Here is a 22,360-nt window from a genome sequence, read left to right on the forward strand (position 1 = left end):
GCTTATGGGGATTATTCTATCCTGCGTGCTCTACTGCGCTACATGTGGCGTGAGGCTGCAGTCCCATGGTACGAAATAGAGCTCCGCAATAGACTCTATTGCGGAGCTCTATTTCGTACCATGGGACTGCAGCCTAACAGTCAGCTTCTGCGATTAAATTAACTACATGTCACTACTTTAATTACTACGTAAGTCTTTACTAGAATGAAGTATGATAAATACATTTAAGGTTTTTACATATAGTAGTATTTTTAAAATCTTATGATAGTTGCGGCTGGATTAGAGCTTTCGCTACTGTTGAGCCTAAGATATTTTAAGCTGACGTGCGGTCGCGGCCTAAACGTGTTAACGCGAACTTTTTCTGGAATTTGATACAATGATTAGCTTCATGACATTTAAAAAACTTTGTTGTATGGATTTTGAAGTTTATTAAGTTTATGTTATTAAAAAGTTTAGTTTGTTACGTGTGACGAGTGCAGTGTAATATTTTGTACTGTTGAGAAAAAATTACGTCGTTATTACAAATTTTATGAGTACGGCACATGCTAAGTCGTGTTTTTTTTTTATTTAATTGTTCGTTATTTTTTTCTCTACCAAGCGTCATGAATGCTATGAAAAAATTAGCATTTGTCAAATTTGCAGCTGTTAGCTCTTGCTACTCTCCTACTCAACCATTCAACTATACCAAGTATTTGGAGCACTTAGTACAGTATTCTTACAGAATGTCAAAGAGGTTTACTGTGTGGCACCCACATGCTTTCAATACTTACAGTTAGTGGTTACTATTTCGAAATCTTTTACGTACAAACTAACTGATAATTTGATCCTTTCGTGTATATTTTTTGTAAACCATTCGAACCTTTCTTAGGATGAAAATATTTAAACGTTTTTTTGATTTCTTTGATGTATTCACAGTAGATTATTATTCAAATGCTAATACAAGGCACCATAAAGGGTATGATTATTAACATGGTCTCTATCCATGGGCTATTGTAAGAATTTTTCGTTTTTTTCTGTTGGTGCTTGTAATTAGCCGCAATCTTCTGAGATTACCTGTAAATTTTTACTTTGAGCAAGTTTTTTTAGTATTTCACCTGTTTATTAAAGTATTTGTTTCATAACATGCATCACGACATACTTACCACCCGATTTTAGTTGTCATACTACCTAAATCATGAATGTAGTTTTCAAAAATTGATTACATTAATAACTGCTGTCTAATCTTTCAATTGTGATGTTTGTGTCAATAAATCATTTTTGTTCAAAATAAGGAATACTTTGAAGCAGTTTTCAGCTATTGCTAAAAAATTTTATTAAATTTCGGTACAGGTGGCATATATCATTTGCTATGAGATTCAATCTTGCTATGCGATAAGGATAAAGTGATTATTTATAAGTTCGCAAAAATCTTCAAAACTTCTGAACTAATCAAACCCAAATTTCAACAGAAATTTCATTTCAAGTTAGTATGCGTTATAGGCTATCCAATTAGCAATTAATTAAAAAAGATTGCATGCTAGTTGTAAAAAAAGTAACTGCAGAACTGCTCCACAAAATCGAAAATTAATCCCTAAATTGAGGTCGCTAAAAAAGATAGTGAAATTTTTAGATCCTTAGTGTAAGGGTTATGTATTTTTTTGTAAAAAAATGTTTATACCTAGCGAACGGTAATGCGGATTAAAAAATAGCTTGCACTATTCGAAAAAGAGGTAAAAAATACGTCGAAAACGATCATTTACTTGATTTTGACCCATTTAAAATCGCAAGAAAAGCATCTGTGAAAACTTATGTGAAATTACGTTCGTGCATGTATAAAAGTATACTATCCCGCTGGTCGACGGCCAGCAGCCGTTCTTCCACCTAGAGATGCGTTATGACGCGTCCTGAAAAATCGTATGTCATGAATGTCAGTTGACCGTTACGTGACCGTCATGGCACAATTTGTCAGAAATTTCGTCATACTAAAGTAAAAACAGAATTGTACAAAAAAATTGTTTATTACATTATCACAAAAATGTTTTTGTTTTCATTACACTTTTGATCACCATAATTTTTAGCATCTTGCAAGTTGAATTACTGTAGGGTTTCAGCACAAAAATTAATATAATTAACAATTTTTTGGTATATGAAATTGTGTGGGGTGAAATATTGGACCGCCACTTATGTCCAACGTATCGTTCCGGAGCTGTTGGGGGAATCGTCAGTAAGGCATAGCCAACAGCTCCTGCCTGAGACACCTACTTGGGGTGCTCACACTAAACTGGGACTTCCTCACATACTAACTTATGGATAATCCTGCCACTCGCGGATAAGCACAAAGGAGAGGTGACATGCCTAGCGGACAGTTAGATAAATATCGTGTAGTGATACCAGAGTCCCTCACATACTTCCCCCCCCCCCCCAGTCACGACGACTATGAAGAGTCGGAAAGTGACTACCCGACTGGAAATTGAAAATTGGCGATAGCTTGACCTAAGTCAAGATGCCCAGTTAGCCAAGGTGGGGCCTAGTGTATCTTTGTAATTGGGCGCAGACTTGTGCCCAAGCTTCTGCCCATCCGTCGCCTGATTTCGTCAGCTTAAAGTACATATATAGTTATACTCGCGATAAACCTTATGCACTCGAGTACACTTGTAAATATCAGGTGAATCTTAATGAGAAGTGTATAAACATATTTTAACTAACTTCTTTATTTATTTACTAAGCCTTAAGAATAGCTTTGAAAAAAATTAAAGCACATGTAGGAATAGTCTTTTTAGAACGAAGTTCTTTATGTCGCGTTACTCGGGGGGCTGGAATTTTAAAACCGACAGATTTTTTTTTTTTGAATCAGAAATCTCTTTCTCTCAAGTTTCCCCCCTTACCCCGCCTCCCTCACCTGTATACACTTCCCCTCTCCCCACTATATATGTATATCTACCAACCGTGCCGTGTTACACTTCTGCACACCTTTACCCACTATTCCCCCTCACACTCCCAAGCAATTAATTTTTTAACAAATTTTAATTTTATTTTTCCACAGTAATTTTTCTTTGACTTTGAATTTTTTTCTTTTACAATTCTAAAAAAAAAAAAAAAAAAAAAAAAAAAAATAGAAAAAACATTTTCCATTAAAGAGATTTGAACCCTCGACCTCCTGCATATAAGTCCTGTACCTTACCCACTCTGCTACGAGCGCTGCCGGCTATAGAAACTTGGTTACTTGTACTTATCGTGTGGTTCGTAACTATAATATTCCATTTTTATATGCATTCACTGATACTACATTTAATTCATGATAAAGTATGTATTTGTTTTCTAAATAATACATCTAAGAAAAAAAAAAAAGAAAAAAAAATTTAATTAGCATAAATATGGTTATGTAGATTAAATATAACAAGGCACGTTATTACGCATTAAATATTTGTATTTTAGGCATTTGATGCATAAAATACCGACCGATTTTCATTAAACCTGAGGTTTTTTTGGCATTCCAGTAATGCTAATAATTACTGTTAGAAATAAAAAAAAGTAATGAAATTAAATATGAAAAAAAAAGAAACGAAATATGAAAAAATGAAATATAAAAAAAAATAATAATGAAATTAAATGAAATTTGAACAAATAAAATGTTACATTAAAAAATAATTAAATGAAATATGAAAAAAGGAATGACATATAGTAAATACAAAAGAATGAATATAAATAGAAAAAAAAAGAAATAAAGGAAATACAAAAGAATGAAAAAAAAAGTAAAGAAATTAAATATGAAAAAAAGGAATGATATATGAAAAAAAAGGGAATGAAAAAAAAAAGATTAAATACGAAAATAAGAAAGAAATTAAATAAAGGAAATACAAAAAAATGAAAAAAAGTGTAATAAAATGAAATATGAAAAAAAATAAAACAAGAAATGAAACAAAAAAATAAAACAAGAAATGAAAAACAAAAACAAAAAATAAAATAAAAAAAAACAACAAACCAGGGGGGATAAATGGGTCATGGGACCCACGGTAAGAACGAAGTTCTTTAAACATGACATGAGTATAAAAACACAATTTCTCAGGTAACAATGGGGTTGCCAGACCCGTAGAAAGAACGAAGCTCTATAAATGTTAGTACTGCATTCATGTAGTTCACTAAACAAAAACTTGAAAAACGAATAAAAAAAAAAAATAAAAAAAATAGTTCAGTACTCACGATGGTTAAACTTCGTGAGTACTGTATTCATGCACAACGTTCACACCAATTAATTACATTAATTAGTTAATTACACATACACGCACACAACGCTCGTGCAAATCATACATATATGTGTACCATCATCCGTAGCTGTGCAGACGAAATCAGGTGATGGCTGCGGAGAAGCATGTGCCCAAGTCTGCGCCCCATTACACAAGCCAATCTGTGCCCAAGCTGAGCTACCTGTGTTGGACCACACGTCTATCTTGGGCAGCCTAATAAAATTTCCTATCGGGTATACAGATGAGATAGAAAGTAGAGCGATGGTGAAGTAGGAACTTGGAAACCGTATATCAAGGACCGATAATAAGAATCGCGGATAATCATGGGGCTACAAAGCACTACATCAAGGCACGGAGAATTCAGAGAGTTATCAGACTCACTCCGAAGGGCCGTAATATCACATGATGAGATCCGGAAGAGACGGGAATGTTGACGTCGGGGTCACCATTGTGGGGTAAAATATTGGACCGCCATTCATGTCCAACGTGTTTCGTCCCGCAGCTGTTGGTGGACTCGTCAGTAAGGCATACCCAACAGCTCCTGCCTTAGACACACTGAAAAAAAATAACTGCTAGTACGACCGTGGACAGATGCTAAAACAGCAGTGACGCCACATGCAGGTAGATGCACAGCTATTATCACTGTAGTCCACAGCTATAGCACAACTGCAGATGACCCATGCTGTTTCTGCATTGCTCGCCAACAGTCATTTGCACCGATGTGCCCGGTAGAGCTAGTATATAAATAGTGTAACAATGACTAGTCTAAATCAACGAAGCAAAATCATTAAAATTTTTATTTTTATTATGTAAACCATAGAGTGTAAAAGTGAAAAGACAACACATTAAAAAAGACGTAATAGTACAATGTTTATGCATACATTTTTTTTAAATTTAAGGTTCTTACCTCATATTATAAGAGGTAAATATACATACATTTAAAAAAATTTCCAATTACATTCCAATATATATCTTGGAACAACAAAAAATGATCCTTTTTTTTCAAATAATATACATTCGTGCATTAGCGGAATATCATTGGCGTTTTTCAATATAATTGAATCTATCTTTTTTACTTCATAAGCAAAGTAGTGCTCGTAAAAAGACTTATTTAGTAACGGTTTGAGTGCTAAAAATACATTATTGTCGTAAACATAGATCTTATCAACATTTCCAAAAATAATTGTTTCGTCACCATTATTTTCAACTAAAAGTACCATACCTACCTTATAAATTAATCCATTATATTGTAATTCATTAACATAAAACACTTTTTTGTCTTGTATGTTGGGAAATAATTTTTTTTTCGTAAATGTCGATTTCAACTGCTTTCTCGAAAAATACAGCATCAGGAGAAATGGTTTTTGTAAGTCGCAGATAGACTAATTGTAATAAGCTTCTAATACTTAAGGTTTTTAACAAATTTTGTCTGTTACTGGTCGTAACAGCTGTCAATTTTAATAGCGTATGATGTGATTCATATCTCATACACCAAAAATTGACGGCAGGTCCATTTTTAATGAGAACTAGAACGAGGTGCAATAAAAGATGAAATTTTTATTTTAATACACCGTATAGCTTTTTGTATAAACGTAAAAAATCTGTCACACATTGACCTAATCTAATGATTTGACTGTGAATAAGTCTAGGAGATAAAATAATGGATACTATTCTCCTTGTGAGTATCCATAAAACGCTTTATTATTTTCGCCAACTTTATCTCCTATGATCAATCCAAAATATTTCACGAAAATAATCATTTCGGTGGCGGACATTTTTAGTTTTTTGTTCGTCACTATACGCTCCCGAGTAATAGTAGGTACAGTGCTAAGAATTCTCTTAAATGTCAAATTAAAAGTCTGCAACCGGCCATTCAAATACGTAAGAGAAAAACAATTTTAATTACATATTAAATCATTCAATATATTTGCCATGGTATAATTTGCTGTGCCCTCGAAGACATCGTGCATTATATTTAAGGTGATATTCTCACACACATGGAAACCGTCAACTTCATTAAATACGCAAGACTCTCTTATCCCACTTTTTCGCTGATTTTTTTCAAGAACATCCTTTTCGTAAGATACTTTGCTCCGTAATAAAGTTTTATCTTAAAAAGTCAATGTTTGAATGTCATTTATCGAGGCCCGCCATATTCTGCATGGTTTTCCCGACGTGAAGTTGCCAACAAAGCCTAATATTTGGTTCAAGCCAAGATTATCACCTAACACCAGACACAATTGAAAATATAAATGATAAGATTTTCTGTTACTGACAATATGAATACATACCTTTACGGCTTATCTCATTTAGTTCCTTTAGTAGCCGAAGAAAAATTCTGCGGTTACCTAAATCTTTTAGATCTTCTGCATAATACAAGCATGTTTAAAATATACTGATAAGTTGAGATGATAAAAATGCTGGCAAGCAGGCTATTGACGCGTAAACTCTACCTAATTTATTTGTCCCAGCGTGGGAACCAAGTGCGTTCCCTGTTTTAAAGTCATCTTGAAAAATGTAAAGGAGTATAACTAATTTATTTTCAAACTTTTTTTTTAAATTTTTCCAAGTTTCACATTAAATAATGTTATAAACAACGCTTTTTTCTTCAGTAAGCTCGTTCATATAATTTAGTATGGTATCTAACATTCCCGGAATCTCCAAAAAAAGTTTTAATGACCATTTTAGCGGTATATATTGCATTGTAATTTCTTTAATTTTAATAAGCTCTTTATCATCATCAACCTGATGCTTTGATCCAATTTTTAATGGCACTGGCATAATCATGAGTTTTTCTTGATAGTAGATAAACCTTAAGTACTCAGTTTCAAATCGTTTAAAAATTTTTGACGAATCATTAAAAACTGTATTAATGTTTTTTACTACCTTTTCATCAACATTGAATAAAATGGAATTTAATGTCTGTTTTAAAAACTGCACATATTGAATATTGAATTCCATGAAAGAATCTACTAATATTTGGACTGAGTTTCGTGGTATTACTGGATCATTATACAAACGTAATGTTGGATTTAAAAGTGTCTGTTCTAAATTCATTTTAAAAAGTTTTGTATTTATTAAAAGTTTTATGGATTCAATGTCTTGTTTTCAATGATTCTACTCAACAGTATGTAAATATTAAATTAGCGAATTACTATGAACTTACTTTTACATATAATAATTTAATTGCTTAACTGTGACTAATTTACTTATGGTTGAATTATTTAACAAAAATAAACTACTGAGCTACTCTGTCGCTGGTATTTTCTTTACAAGACTTATAATCAAAAAGCTTAGGATTACAGAGATCATCCAAATCCATGATAAATCTATCGACTGTAATGTATTCTTTTGCCTTTGACACATTGATTTTGTATACTTACTTTTGAAGAAATGTCCAGACGTGTTGGCATGAAGCGAAAAAGTCAGTATTTAAAGAGGAGTACACCTTGTAACAAGAATCTACTGCATGGATCAAATTACTTACAGGATAGTTTCGTGAATTTATAACTACAAATACTTTTGCAGTCGAATCTACAATGCTACCGATAACGGCTATGAAAGATATAATTCTATCAGCAGGTTTGTTTTGATTGACTTCTTTCTTGAATTTTTCAATTTCTTCTAGTGTCTGAAACACATAACAAATGTTATCTCTAAAATTTATCTTTACTACTTGAAAAAATAGACAATTATTTGCCAAATGCACAAAGATAAAGTTTTTTAAGGATTTGAAAATGGCATGGAAATTTTAATTTTTTTTTTATATTAGAATTTTGTAAAGTGGTATTTAAAATGCTCTACGCATATTTAAAGTGTTTTGAATACACAAATTAGTCACTGCTGAATCATAAGTGAAACATTGGCTGCTATGTATAAGTACAACAGTCACTTTGAACTTTACTGTTTACATCTACTGCCAAAAAAGTGTTACCTTTTTTAATTGCACTTTTATCGCACAGGGACAAAATTTAATTCATGTAATAATAATTGATATTAATGTACCTTTCCAATGAATATAAACGAGTTAGTCACATCACTTTGAACAGATTCCAACAGCGGCACATGTGCTCTACGTTTGCGCAAAACTACTCTCAATAATTTTGGTAGAATAAGCAATGCTGCTTCACCTTTTCTTTCTGCCAAATAATATTTGTTAGTGAAGCAATCTTCAAAGATTAATTGTTTCTAATTACGAGTTATATAAATACATGTAACTAATATAATAAATAGAAGACAGCACACTAATTAAAGAAAAAAAAAAAAAGAAAAAAATCTAAAATACCTTTAATGTACGTACCATCTTTCACGAGGCTTTGAAACTCTAGAGTATTTGCAGTACCCAATTTTTTTTTATCAGCTAATGTAAGAATATGAGGGGCAAGTGGATCCCAACTTTCTATAAAAATCTGTGCAGCATCTGGGAATAAAGAGTCAAAGTCGTCCAAAAGCTAAAAAATGTGAAAATAAAGCATTAATTACATAGGTTAGTATAAAAAATTTTGTTACAAGATTTAGTTTGTAAAATCAAATGAGATTTTATTTTCAATGCAGATAAAAAAATGTAATAATTACCAAGGTGAGTCCACGAGGGGAGTTAAGACAATGATACAATGAAAAAAATTCATTGGGATTATTACATCTTTCTCGTACTTTGAAAGTTTTTTTCCATTTGGCTAGAACTTCTTCTGAGTTACTTTCTGTAAAATCTATTTCTTTTAAATTTTTTAGATAACACACATCAGGATCTTCTGTAAGACACTCGAGCTCTGCAATTGACAATACAGTAAGTTACATTAAGTAAGAAAAAGTTTCAAGTGATAGGCTGTAATTTCAAGTAATACCTATTGAATTTTTTTGGGTCGTTATCAAATTCAAAGAGGATAACTTTTGTCTTAGTTTTAAATATTTATCGTACAGAACACCACCTGCGTTTATTCCAATGTTTTTACCAGTTTTTTGGTAAGGGTGGTAAAAAAGTTTTTGAACAGTATCCTTTGTGTCTTCTGTTTTTGAAAAAATAACTGCTAATTTCTGAGCTAACTGAGTAAATGTGGCACACGTTATTCTATAAAAAAGGATAATTTATTATTAATCATGATTGCTGCAATGTAAAAGAAATGCATTGCGAAACCGATAATAACAACTAAAATCAGTATTTATTAAGATTCAATTTTTACCTATAATTTTGGTGCTAATCAAACTCATATTTAACTATTAAATCACTTAAAACACGTGTGTTGACGTAATTGTCCTGACTATAAAAAGGTAACACTATCGCTCCATCGTAAGTCGTTTTAAGAAGCTCTCTTACCGTCTTTTTTACTTTGACTGAATACAAAAAATACATATACAAAATTGCGAGAATGTTAAAGAACAATCAAATACATTTAGACAAGATCTTTGGTCCTAGATAAAATTAGAATTTTTTAAGGCAAATATCAAAGTAACATACTATCATGAATATTTGAAACAACTTCAACACGATATTCATGCAATCCATTGCTATCACTCAATTCAGATGTTACTATAGACTGAGAATTTATTATATTACTGACTTCTGAAATTTCAAGTATACTTTCATTCGTATCTGAACATACATCTGATGGATTAGTGGAAGGAATATTTATAATTTGAAAGAAACATCTTGAATATGGTCTGTGGAGACATTTGGATAATTTTTTTTCCATGATTCATACTTTATAGAGAATTTTTTCTGATATCCACATTCACTCTTGTCAAAAAGCTTATCAAGCATTTTTTCATCGATTTCAAAGAATACATCTTTGTCAATTTCAGCTACTGCAAAACAGATCCCACTTTGAAAAACAATACCCTTGTTTTTATAAACACTTGCAACTTAACCTTAATAATAACTAACTACCCGAGGCTCTTGTAACGCTACACAGGAAATCTCACTTGCATGATGAGCATCAGAATTATGCGTACTGCCAGAAATACATACCTTCAAATTTTTCAATTAAATAAGATAAACTCCAGAGTGACAGCAAATCAGAAACAAATTTGTCCGTGGCACAATTCCATACGAAGACATGAAAATCTTTCAGGGCACAACGGTGCAAAGAGTCATATACATTTCTCCCAACGGACAAAACTTACACCAATCAGAGACTACAATTTCAAATATCTCCCACCAATCAGGTGAAAACCAAGTATCTTCACCAAGGGTGGGAGATTCGAAAGTAGTCGGTAATGTAGATTAAATAAAATGTACAAATAATCCAACAGATGTCACAGTTTACACAAAAGTTGTTCAATTTTCATTGGGATCGTATGAATAAACATATATGACTTATAAAATCAAAATATTTTTTAGTCAGTGTTGTAATAATAAATTTAACTACGAAGTGCGATAGCAAGTAAAAGTAAGCCATATAAAAATTATTGTTAACTATAATAAAACCGTTATTTACTTACTATGCATTCTACAAAACAGCATTTAATGTACGTAATGCAAGTCTTCATTCTTAAATTAAGTAAAAAATGTCGATGGAGATATAGCATCGGATCACTTCCTACGATTGAATTATTAATCTACTACCAATTACAAAAATTTATATCATTCTTCCTACAAATTTTTAATAAACTCTCAGTTTTGTGTTTTAGTAATCTAAAATATTATTCTTGATTGCAATTGTAGCTAAAATCAAGAATCAACAGAAAAAATAAAAACTTTTTTTAGGAACGGCTGAGAATGAAAACTTATTACACAATGAGTTAAGGCAACTCTACATTATTAAAAGAGAACAGAATTTTTCTAAAAATTGATATTTTTATCAAAACAAATGTTAATGTACCATGTTTACAAGTTGGTAATATAAAACAATACCTTTCATCAATTATCTTAGCACGTTAACTTTGTGCTTTGCTATCACAATATAAGTCAGCATTTGCTTTTGTTTTTGCCTTATTGTTATTGCGCTTGTTACATATTTTTTATATAAATATAAACAGGTGTGCTATAAAACAGTCTGATCACAAATAATACTTTCAACATAACATTTTAACAAAAGACGTTACAAATGGTATCTATCATTTGAAAATAATATAGAACTTCCATAAATCTTACTTGCTACTGAATTTCTGAATTTGAAGCTGGATTGTATAATACGATCAAAACAATGCACACTGAGCACCAGGAATCATGCTTTGCATTTAGTTATCATGTAACAAAAATAAACATTCTCTTTTGCTTTTCGAAGCTATACTCACTACCACTCTACAAGCAGTAGTTTATTCTTTTTAATCTTCTAATCTATTAATTTGTACTTTTTGTAGAATACCAATTTCATTACAAAAATATCTAAAGAGAACAATAATTTTCTATGATTCTTCTCAGACTTCGAATGCTCTCTACTTTTATCATGACTTTGATGACTACACTCTAAATTGTGTAACATAATATAGTATCACACAGATAATGTCTGTTCAATACTTTGTTCTAATATCAAAACCAGTCCTTTGTTTTACTCATTCTGCATGCAGTAGCTAGAACCTACAAATATAAATAAAAATTACTAGAAATTATGTTTACCAAACAATTTTTTTAACATTTGGCTCCACCGACGTAACGACCAATATTAATAATAAACATTACTTAATTACATCTCAACATATGAATAATTTACAGTCACGCATCTTGTCAGAATAAATATTAGTTACAGCCATGCAGAGATCAAATTACATTGGAATTTTAGCATTATACTGAAAAAAAAAGGTAAAACCATTTTTTTATGTTTACGAAATGTACATTAACGTCTAGTACTTTCTCAGCCTACACACTAAAACTAGTACGTCAGATTTGCATTGATTGAATTATTTTAAATAGCTACAACACTTAAATACAACGATTAATACATATAAAAAAAAATTCTCCTATGCTACGCTCGTCTTGAAATTCTGTTACAATAGTTTGGAAATTTGTAATTTTCTTACTTTCCAACATTAAGTGGTCATTTTTTAAAATACTCACTGTTTTTATCGATTTCGGTAAACCAAAATACTCAAAAGAGGCTGGATTAGTTGAAATTGTGGAATAGTGTGATTAGTACAACTTCTGTGCCACTTCCTGCTTTTTCTACCATTATACCTACCATTCTAATCTATAAACGTGCTTTACAGATATTTTTAAGACACAATCGATACAGAGATCATAATTGTGAAGCTAAAAGTACAAAAACGCTTCGTCTCACTTTGGTTTTCTTATTCTTTTAACATTTGTCTCGTCAATACTTGTAGGTGCTACTTTTGTCTTAAATACCCACTTTTTGATATTTTTTCGCTTCCTCTTCTCTTCCTTCTTCTGGTGATCTACAATTTTGACAACATTACTTTGGGCTTTACTATTGCACGCCTGTTCATTACAACCGTCTCAGTTATTTGCATCACCACCACTTGAAACCATAGTGATTGCTGTCTTGAACATAGATGGATCGTACAAGTAAAAAATTTCATTTAATGAAATAAACTGTATTTGTAAATGTGTGTATGAACACATATATTTGTATACATATACGGTAGATGTTATGAAAAATGATAAGATTTAGAATGCAGAATAAGAGATTGGCAAAATGGAGTGGTGAAATAATTTTTTCTTCCCTTGAGCAAAGTGCTTTGAATCTATAGGCGCACAACAGCATTTCTTGCCCTCGGTAAAAAAAAAAATAATACACGCCACTTGGGGAGCAATGTACACTAACTGCGTGTTCCAGGCACATTAGTTTTATTTTGTGCCTTAGGGACGTCATGTACTATTTTCCTGTTGTTATGTGATGTCTAGAGTAGCTCGAACTTTGGGCCCCGCTCTTCATTCACTTTTGATGATCCTCTATAAATTCGTTCGGAATTTTAAAAATATGTCGTGAAATGCAATACATATTTTTATTACCATCAAAAATACAATTAAGTGTCAAGTAAGGTTCCTATTATTGCAATTTATGAATATTTTCTCCCCATATAAGGATTCTATGTGTGTTTTTTTAATTAAAAAGTTCACTATAACTTCCATACTACAGTATTACATAAGATTGCTTAAAAAATACCAAAAGAATTCTCAACATTAATTTTTATAAGAATTCTTTCAGTCTTTTTTTTTAATTATATAAGAATTTTAAAAGAATTCTTTGAATAGGGACATTCGCGTATTCGCATACTATATGAATAGAGCTGAATGGCTACTGGTGACTCGGGTGTCGACTTCTTTGCGTCACAAAAAAAGTCAGAATCATATCGAAAATCGAGGTAATCCATTACTTCGTCTTCTACATCAGAATCGACGATTTCGCAGGCTTGCCAGTCCTCCTTATCATCCACTGGTTCATCTAAACAATTGAGTAAAAAAGTCAGTTGTTATTTATAGTGAAGATTTCCTACAGACAAATACCGCAAAACTGATTGGTAAGGGGAGGCTTTGATTTATTTAAAATAATATTCAATTTTTTGTGCCAAAAATTTAAACGCAGGGTCATAAGCTTCCTCCCTCCTCGGCTTGTACCATTAGGTGATATACACAAGTTTTAAGCTACAGTTCAAAGCACAGTCTTACATGGAGCAGATACTCTTCTGTAAGTATGCCAGATAAGGATAAAAAGGCAGAAAAAGAACAAGCTGAGACATTATTTCGTAGCGCTCATTCACGAAAATAGCTGGTAAGAAAAATTGCAGACTATTTAGTTGCGCTACGCTGTGATGAATTACGAAAAGTTTTATTAATATTTATAAGATATTTAAGATAGTTAGCGCTTGAAAACTCCAAAAGCAGTTTTACGTATTAAGCTTGCAATCCTATTATTCAAAAGAAAATGATCACTTTTCCGAGATTTTTCGATGTGATACACCGAACTTTGTAACATGACCTGTGTACAAAATTAATTATTTACGATACGTGACGCAGCCAATAGAATTTGGTAAATTATAAATAAAATCATTTCATTTGACTACAAGCAGGTGAAAGCATTTTTTTATAGATATTTGGTTTAACTAAGAAGTTACACTATTACGAGATAGAGTAATACTTCTACGTAGAGTTTCCGGTACTTAATCATTTCTCTATATTTCTACAATAAAATCTTACTATTATATTTTATTTCTATACACAACTTTGAAATAATTTTTTATTATAATTTTAAACAATTTTCGTAGCCTATCTCGACTTGACCTGACAGTTTACTTTCACTGCACGGAAGCAAGCGTATCATTTTAAGCCATGATAAGCTAAATTATAATATACGCATGGCGAGAAACATTCAAAAATGTCTAGATTTCATGTTTGACACCCTCGGCTTTGCTGCACAAAGCAATATACATGCAATCCGAGATATTTCTCACTTTTATGCCCTTACTGCATAATATAAAATTTTTTTTTACAACTATGTACGATTACTTAAAGTAATCGTTCTTAAATTAATATTTGAATCATTGCTATAGGCAGTTTTTAATTCTTGACAAGCACTCGTGTCAACTTAACCCTGTACCAAAATCCGGAAAAAATCTGCACTCTTTGTGAATCCCACTCCAGAAAGTGTTTTTGTCTGGCAGATTTTTAATTTCGAACATTTTTAAATTTCAGATCATCAGTCTTCGTCTTGCACAGGAGAATCACTTTCATTCCACCTCTTCATAAGCAGTTTATCATTTTTATCACGTAATTACTTTTTTTGTGCCCACTATAATTTTTTTTTAAGCGCTTTTATTTGGTTCTTTAGCAAATACCGAACTGTAACTACATGTACAACAGAGTTATAACTACAAGACTCTGATGTTACCCAAAATTCAATACACCCACATTTTAACTTACATACGTAACTTACGTAATTCTATTTGGTGTATCAAAGAATCATCGTCAAATTCAGCTAGATTTCTGATAAACTTCTCGACTGACCATGAGGGATCAGAACGTAAGGAGGTCCAGGCTTTAGTGATTGCTTCATCACGAAGGCGCTGCGCTACCTTGGGTCCCACAGTTGTCTCAATTTTCTTTCTGGCTCTTTGAAGATCCAGGATGGACTTCTCTTTAATATTAATTAGGCAAACTGGAAATAAAAAATTAATTCATTCTACAACACGTAATTTAATAGGATCACGTATAATACATATATTATAGGTATAACGCACTCAAGAACTTGAAAGTACTCGGTTTAGTACCCAATAGCTCGTGTAAAATTCGATCATAGGTCTCCAAGTAGTTATTAGTACGATCGACCATTTCATACACGGAAAACACATGAGGCTTCTTATTAGTCATCCTCTCGACGTCGTAGTAGAAGCTGATGAACCTCTGCCATTTTTTTTGGCATGCTCATCATCGGTAAATTGTTTTGCAATAAAATCTGTTGTATACAATAATCCCTCTTTTATCTTTTCTGCGGGAAGAAGTGGCAATACCAACAATTGTTTTATTACTTGATGCCCTTTAGGATTATTAATCTTATAGTTTTGACGAAGAAATAGTCGATATTCTTTCGACTTTTGCCTTACACTGCTAAAAAAAATCAGCTGATTTGTCAGCTGATAAATCAGCTGATTTCTGATGCCAAATCGTCAGCTGATTTTTTGACTGTGCGAAAACATACAAGTCCCATCAGTGTGAAAAAATACTAGTCTCGACGGAAAAATTTTTTTTTGTCCATCAAAACAATGCGTTTTGGGACATTTAAGTCTCTTCAGTGCCAAAAAATATAAGTTCCAGAGAAAAAAAAATTACATTTAAGAACATCAAAAGTCTGTACTTTGGGACATTTACAATAGAACGTGACAGGTGAAAATTTTTTAAACCTCTCAATTTTCACCCATCTCATTTTACTGTGAATGTCCCAGAACGCATTGTTTTGATGATAACAAAAAAAAAAAAAACTTCCGTCGGGACTTGTATTTTGTCACACTGACGGGACTCATACTTTTTCAGCGCATGGAACTTGTAATTTTGGTTATCAAAAATTTTTTTAAACTCACAATCATCACCTGTCTCATTCTACTGTATAAGTCCCTGAATGCATAGTTTTCATGATGGCCAAAAAAAAATTTTTTCTCGGGACTTGTATTTTTTCGCATTGATAGGACTTATATTTTTTCGCACAATCAAAAAATCAGCTGACGATTTGGCATCAGAAATTAGCTGACAATTTGGCATCAGAAATCAGCTGATTTATCAGCTGACAAATCAGCTGATTATTTTTAGCAGTGTACGCACCACAGCCTGAAATAAAAAGTAATCATTTTTAACTTTTTTTGAAAGCCCATCCCTAGTAGCATGTGGTAAGTTTTGAGAAGTGTACAGATCTGCTTCTCAAACCTTATGAGGTGCTACTATAAGGCAAGGTTTAACTAGGGGTAACTTTATCAAGAATAAATCTCATCACACGGACCAAAACTATTAACAGAAATAAGGGCTGCCAGACCAAAACAGTTTGATTTCTTTCAAGTCTATAGATACGGGCTACGAAAATGAAGACATTACCATAACGTGGAACGAGGAAATTTTGTATTTTTTAATCCTTATGACTTTCATTACTTAAAAATTGCTTCGAACTTTTTTTTTGGTGTATTGAATCTATTTTTATTTTATTTCAAAGTAGAGAAGCATAGATAAGATCGAGGTTACAACGAATTGTTGAATCGTGAGAGTACAGGCTTACATATCTATAGAGCAAATTATAGTATTCCACTGCCAAAGCTACAACGATTGTACTCTTAGATGCAATGAGGGGCTAGTGCTCCCTCGGTAGAAAAATAGTGTTCTTTACATACGTGCGATCCAATCAGGGCTAGCTTACAGGTCTAACTGTAAAATATTCCTGGTGGCTATCACACTTCTGTGACAAAATGTACTACTTGCAACATTTATAATTAAATATTAATGATACAGTGTATTTTTATTTACGCACTACTACAAGCATGAAAATAATAGTATGACTTATAATGTATATTAACTTGACATTAACTTTCAAATTCAACTTACTTGCGATGTATGAAAATAAAATCCCTTGACCTTTATTTTGGGGAATAGCAATGATCGCATAAGCGCTTTTTCGTAGTTGTACATGGAAAGTTGTGGCGCAAAAGAGGGGCAAATTTCCTTTAAGACACTCCATACAGCGTTATATGCATTGCTTGCACGACGGCTCATGATAGCCCATGCGATGGGAACTATCTATGACAATAAGTACAGTAGATTGACAATATTAGTGTTAGCCCTCGAATTTCATCCAAATTGCTATTACGTATAACATGAAAAACTGTAGTGCTACGTTTTTGTATGTACAGTCCCTTTAACTCACAATTTTCAAATTACATGGTGTAGAACATTCATTTAAGTCCTAAAAACCGATCTACATTATTCTATTTTTTTTAACTAAATTTTTTAATCGGTATATTTTATTTTACACTGATTCTGATACAAGTTTTGGTACTATAAGTAACGTGAAATGAAAAGAAAACTGAATTTTACGTACTTAGTGTGTCATGTGTCATATTTAAAAAAAAGCTTTGTCTGTCTATCATAAAAAAAAAAATGTGTAAAAGGGCCAAATTAAATTTTGTAAATTAAAATGGTTTATAGAAAATGGTAGACTATTATTCAAATACTCGAAGTTATTCGACAAGATCATGATGAATTGTTTAATATAATGAATGACAAGAGGGTAAAGTACCTTATAATATTTTCAAGATTAATATTAAGTAATTTAAAAAATGTCTTACTTCTGTCGATTTATTTACGGGTCCTTTATTTTTATTTTCAAATCGACTCTGACAATATTCACGTTACTAGGTTTGTTCAACTTGTTTTTTCAACTTCTACTTCCATAAAGCTTTTTTTAATGCCATACTTTAACGGAATTTTTCTTTTATATCGTAGGGTTTGACTCGAAATTACACAGTAGCATATAATGCACTAAGGGAAAACAGTACCTAATGTCTTAGATAGCATATTATATATATATATATATATATATATATATATATATATATATATATATATATATATTGCCACGAGAGGCAAACCTAAAGGGTTTTGAACTAACGCACTCAAAAATTTTCATAACTTTTTTTTCCAAAATGTAGACGCATCTATTATAAAAATACAGTTATGTACAATACATGTTATCACGTTCTATTTTTTGGCCATTACAGTTAAGTACTGCTCTACTCCCTTGACGTTGGGTTTACTCCGGAACATTGCGTCAACAAACACGCTATCATTGACGCAAACTTCTTTAAGCAAATCTTCATAAAAAAAAAGAAGATGATAGCACTTTGAAAAGGACTTAATCAACTTTTTGGAAATAACCATAACATTTTCTTTGACACGATATTTCAAAAGCTCCGGGTTATCGTGTAGGTACCTAGCAAAACCTTGTATGGAACCGTAATATTTGTAACGACACAAAACATCAAAGAACAAGATGCGTAGCAGCAGCATGTCTTTGTTCTACCAATTATACATACACATGGAGTTATTGGGTTATTCGGTTATTGAAAATTCTTTTTTAACAGTGAAATATACACTTTCTTTGTACCAAAAATATATAGACAAACGGTATTTTTATGTTTAAGATTAATAAATACACCAAGTTTTAAACATTTTCAATTCACATTCAGACTCTACTTCCGTTGATATAACCTTTCATTCTGTACTCTAATCCATAACAAAAAATTTTGCAATATTTTCACCTTTACGGCTTTTAATATTATAATATTCAACTATAGAAAATAATTCATTTCAAATAAAGATTATATTTTGCTGCTTAAAATAAATCATGTAATATATTTATCAGTTTAAATGACGTAAGGTAGTTCGTGTTGAAAATACACAACCAAAATTTTGGCTAGTAGTTATAAAAAGGGGGGAAGGGTGACAAAACTTGTCAAAAAAATGTACATTTGAACTGGATGTAACAAAGTTTAATGTTCTTGTTTCGATGTCTATTTTCTTAAAAAATTTGTGAAAGATACTGCAGCTGCTAAATTTTTTTAATTTCACGTCAAAATTATTTCAAAGAACGACCGAAACATAGTTAATTTCTGTACCCTCAGAAAAAAGTAAGACAAATGTATGCCGCTCCATAGATAACTTCCTTAAGTCTACACGAACAGGCCGTACCACCGGCAAGCATTGATTTCCCGAACCCCCTTCCCCTTAATGTACCCCAAGTGGGTACTGTTTGCTAATTTTCGTTCATAAGGTTAACAAAATTTACGTATTTATTCGCGAAAATTACGTTTTTTGATAAGTTTTTTCACTACCCTACTTACCTTCAAACAAACATTGATTTTAGTATGCAGTTTTTTCTATTGATGAAAATTTTATTATTCAAAATTATCTTTCATTTCCCGTCGTTAAGGCCCATGTTTCTAATTTTTAATTATGCCCCTCCCCCTTTCTACCTGGCAACGAACACTCAGCTGCATAAGAACATTATATATATAACAATCAATGCTTCAAAACGACTGAAAAAGTAAATTCTTACACTCCATTATAAATATGCACCATTACAAGTGCTATATTTTACTTAGGAATAGGTACGTTATAAAAATATAATAGAATTGGCGTATACTGGAGAGAGACTGTATCAAAGATGTGCTTTGTCGATGCCGTGACAGAGTTCTTAGCACACTCCTCTTTAAGAGCTGCTCTCATCATTTTTTTTCTAAAGACTTGTGACTGCTTCAGAAGCATGTGTGATTTTCATACACTTCGATGCTTTTCGGGTCCTGGTTTAGTGCTATTCTCATTTTCCCAGGACATCCCTTTTTTATGCATCCATATCTAAAGAAAAATTAATTAATTTTACTAGATGATTACTTAAGCAGTGTTTTTTATTTAAAAATAAAATATTGACAGGTTAGTAAAACACTTAAGAAAAAAACTACGATAAAAGACTCAAACCAATAAGCAGCTGACAGCAGGCAGATAAGTCCAATGTTTTTTGATATTAAGCTTTTACAACATTTTTTAACGAATTTTATAAAGGTTCAAAGAATAGATCAGCAGCCTCTTGTACTTTTATTAGCCATCTTACAAAATTGTCACCACGTTATTGGAATAAGACTTTCTCCCGTGTAAATTTCAATTTCATGTTGGACTTAGCTTTCGTATATTTTGGTCATTTTTTCAATAAAAAAATTAGAGTTATTGATTCCAGAAGACAAAATTCATTGCAACTCATTACTATTGTGTGTACTAAATGATATTACCGTATGTCTAGGCATTATCAGTTGCGTGTAGCTCGTGATAATAAATTTTTCCTAAATTTTGGTCTATTTCGGTCATTTTTTTCTATAAAACACTTAAAATTATTAATTTCGGAAGACGAAAACTGATGCAACTTATTACTAATGTGTGTACCAAACAATATTAATGTATGTCTTGGCATTATCAGTGGCATGTAGCTCGTTAAATTAGATTTTTTCGGAATTCCGGTTTGTTACGGTCATTTTTGCAATCAAACATGTAATATACCAATTTTCTGTGGACTAGAAATAAAAAATTATTCAATTTCACTAGAACTAAGTAGTTACGTTTAGGATGATTCATTATTTAAGTTATTTGTATCTGCGTTTACAGCTTGTTTTAACTTTGTTGGGTTATTAGGTACATCGTGACGGTATCATAGCGAAGAGTTCTTTTTTGATGGTTTTTATCAGTTACTGCGTAGACAGAGACTTACCTTGATTTATATACACTATATTAATCTTAATTTGATAGTTTTAAAGGCCTAAACGCATTGTCTACGCCCATACTCTTAAATAAATCTTTGAACCCTTATATCTCGACAAGGGTACATTTTTATGATCTGAAAATCGATAGGATCCTTTTTCATTAGTTGGTCAACCGTTTAAAGCATTTTTCTTAAAAAAAAAATTTTTTTTTTTGTTGCCTGCAACGTTGCAAACTTTAGTCATCTTCAATGCAAAAATCTTGTTTTTTTGCTAACTTTTCACAAAAACGACATCAACAAACTTTAAAACGTTTTCTTTTTTTTTATCAAATGGACGTTTAACGTACCATATTCAAACGAATTAAAAAAAAACTACTTAACAATACTGGATTTAATATGTTGTGTAAGTTAGTAAGTTTAATGTGATTACACGCAAAAATAAATTATCAAGAATATGTCAACGTTGTCTTACGTTATTCTATCCGATCATTATTAACTTTTATTACAATCTAGTAGCATTAAACAGGCTGATAACTTATTAGTCATAAAAATGTGTGTCATTGTCAATTGGGCCTTTGATCCATATGTCAGGGTAGTAGTTCATGCAATGATTGGATTACGGAATGTCTCGAAAACTTAAATACATTTTACTCAGTATATTTGAACTGCTAAAATTTTAGAAGGTCCAACGGTGCTGAAACGAAAATATAGCGTTTTGAAGGTCAGAGTTTAAACACGCGTATAATATAAAAACTAGTTTCTAGATAACCATATTTACTAATTACTGAGCAAGTAAAAAAATTGAATTCCTACAAAAACTACTAGCGTATTCATAATGATACATGATCTATTATATGGCATCGAACAACTCAAAATAAAAGCGATTAGCCGTATAAATACTGCCAATAATCATGATCGAAAGATTGAAATTTTAGTATATCACCTAAGCAAGCACGAATACAGAGTATACATAAGTACAGCGTACACACGTCACACACTAAAGATTTTTCAGACCGTCGGCTTTTTACGGCGTATCTGCAACTGAAGGTTTAATTCTAACTTTTTGCTAACTTATGCAGTGCATAACAAATTAGGGTTATGTTTCCGAGAGCCAGAAATTAAAAGATCTACGTAGAATGGTACAAAAGCTTTAAAAAAAATTATAAAGACCGTGTGGGGCCTCCTACTGGCTTATTATGAATGAAAATAATAGAAAAAAGGAGATTTCTTCAGAGTAGTTGTCGTTTTGCGTGATATCGTTATTGTTTCCAAGATTGAAAAAAATCATGGTAATCTGTTCCAGTGCCTCAATTATATTAAACCATGTGTTGCAGCAATAAGTCTACCTAATAAATATATGTTACTATAAAATATCTTATTCTTAACTTTCTTCCTAACTGAAAGAGTACATAACAAATTAAGGTTATGTTTCCGAAAGCCAGAAATCACTAGAAAGACGTT

The 22,360-nt window shown here is 31.8% G+C and overlaps 1 protein-coding gene across 2 annotated transcripts in view; it reads left to right on the forward strand.

Moving 5' to 3' along the window:
- The first annotated feature begins 280 nt into the window (after positions 1–280).
- LOC106645029 (mitochondrial import inner membrane translocase subunit TIM50-C) overlaps positions 281–22,360 on the forward strand; it is a 489,498-nt gene continuing 467,418 nt past the window's right edge. For both annotated transcript variants that reach the window (XM_089595042.1, XM_089595043.1), the window contains exon 1: positions 281–771. In XM_089595042.1, coding sequence (XP_089451168.1) covers positions 543–771 — 229 coding nt within the window. In that variant the 5' untranslated portion in view covers positions 281–542. The remainder of the gene's footprint in view (positions 772–22,360) is intronic.

This window comes from Copidosoma floridanum, unplaced genomic scaffold (assembly GCF_036245765.1).
Source record: "Copidosoma floridanum isolate Cflo_tuat_1 unplaced genomic scaffold, Cflo_Japanese_pri ptg000024l, whole genome shotgun sequence".
Lineage (NCBI taxonomy): Eukaryota > Metazoa > Arthropoda > Insecta > Hymenoptera > Encyrtidae > Copidosoma > Copidosoma floridanum.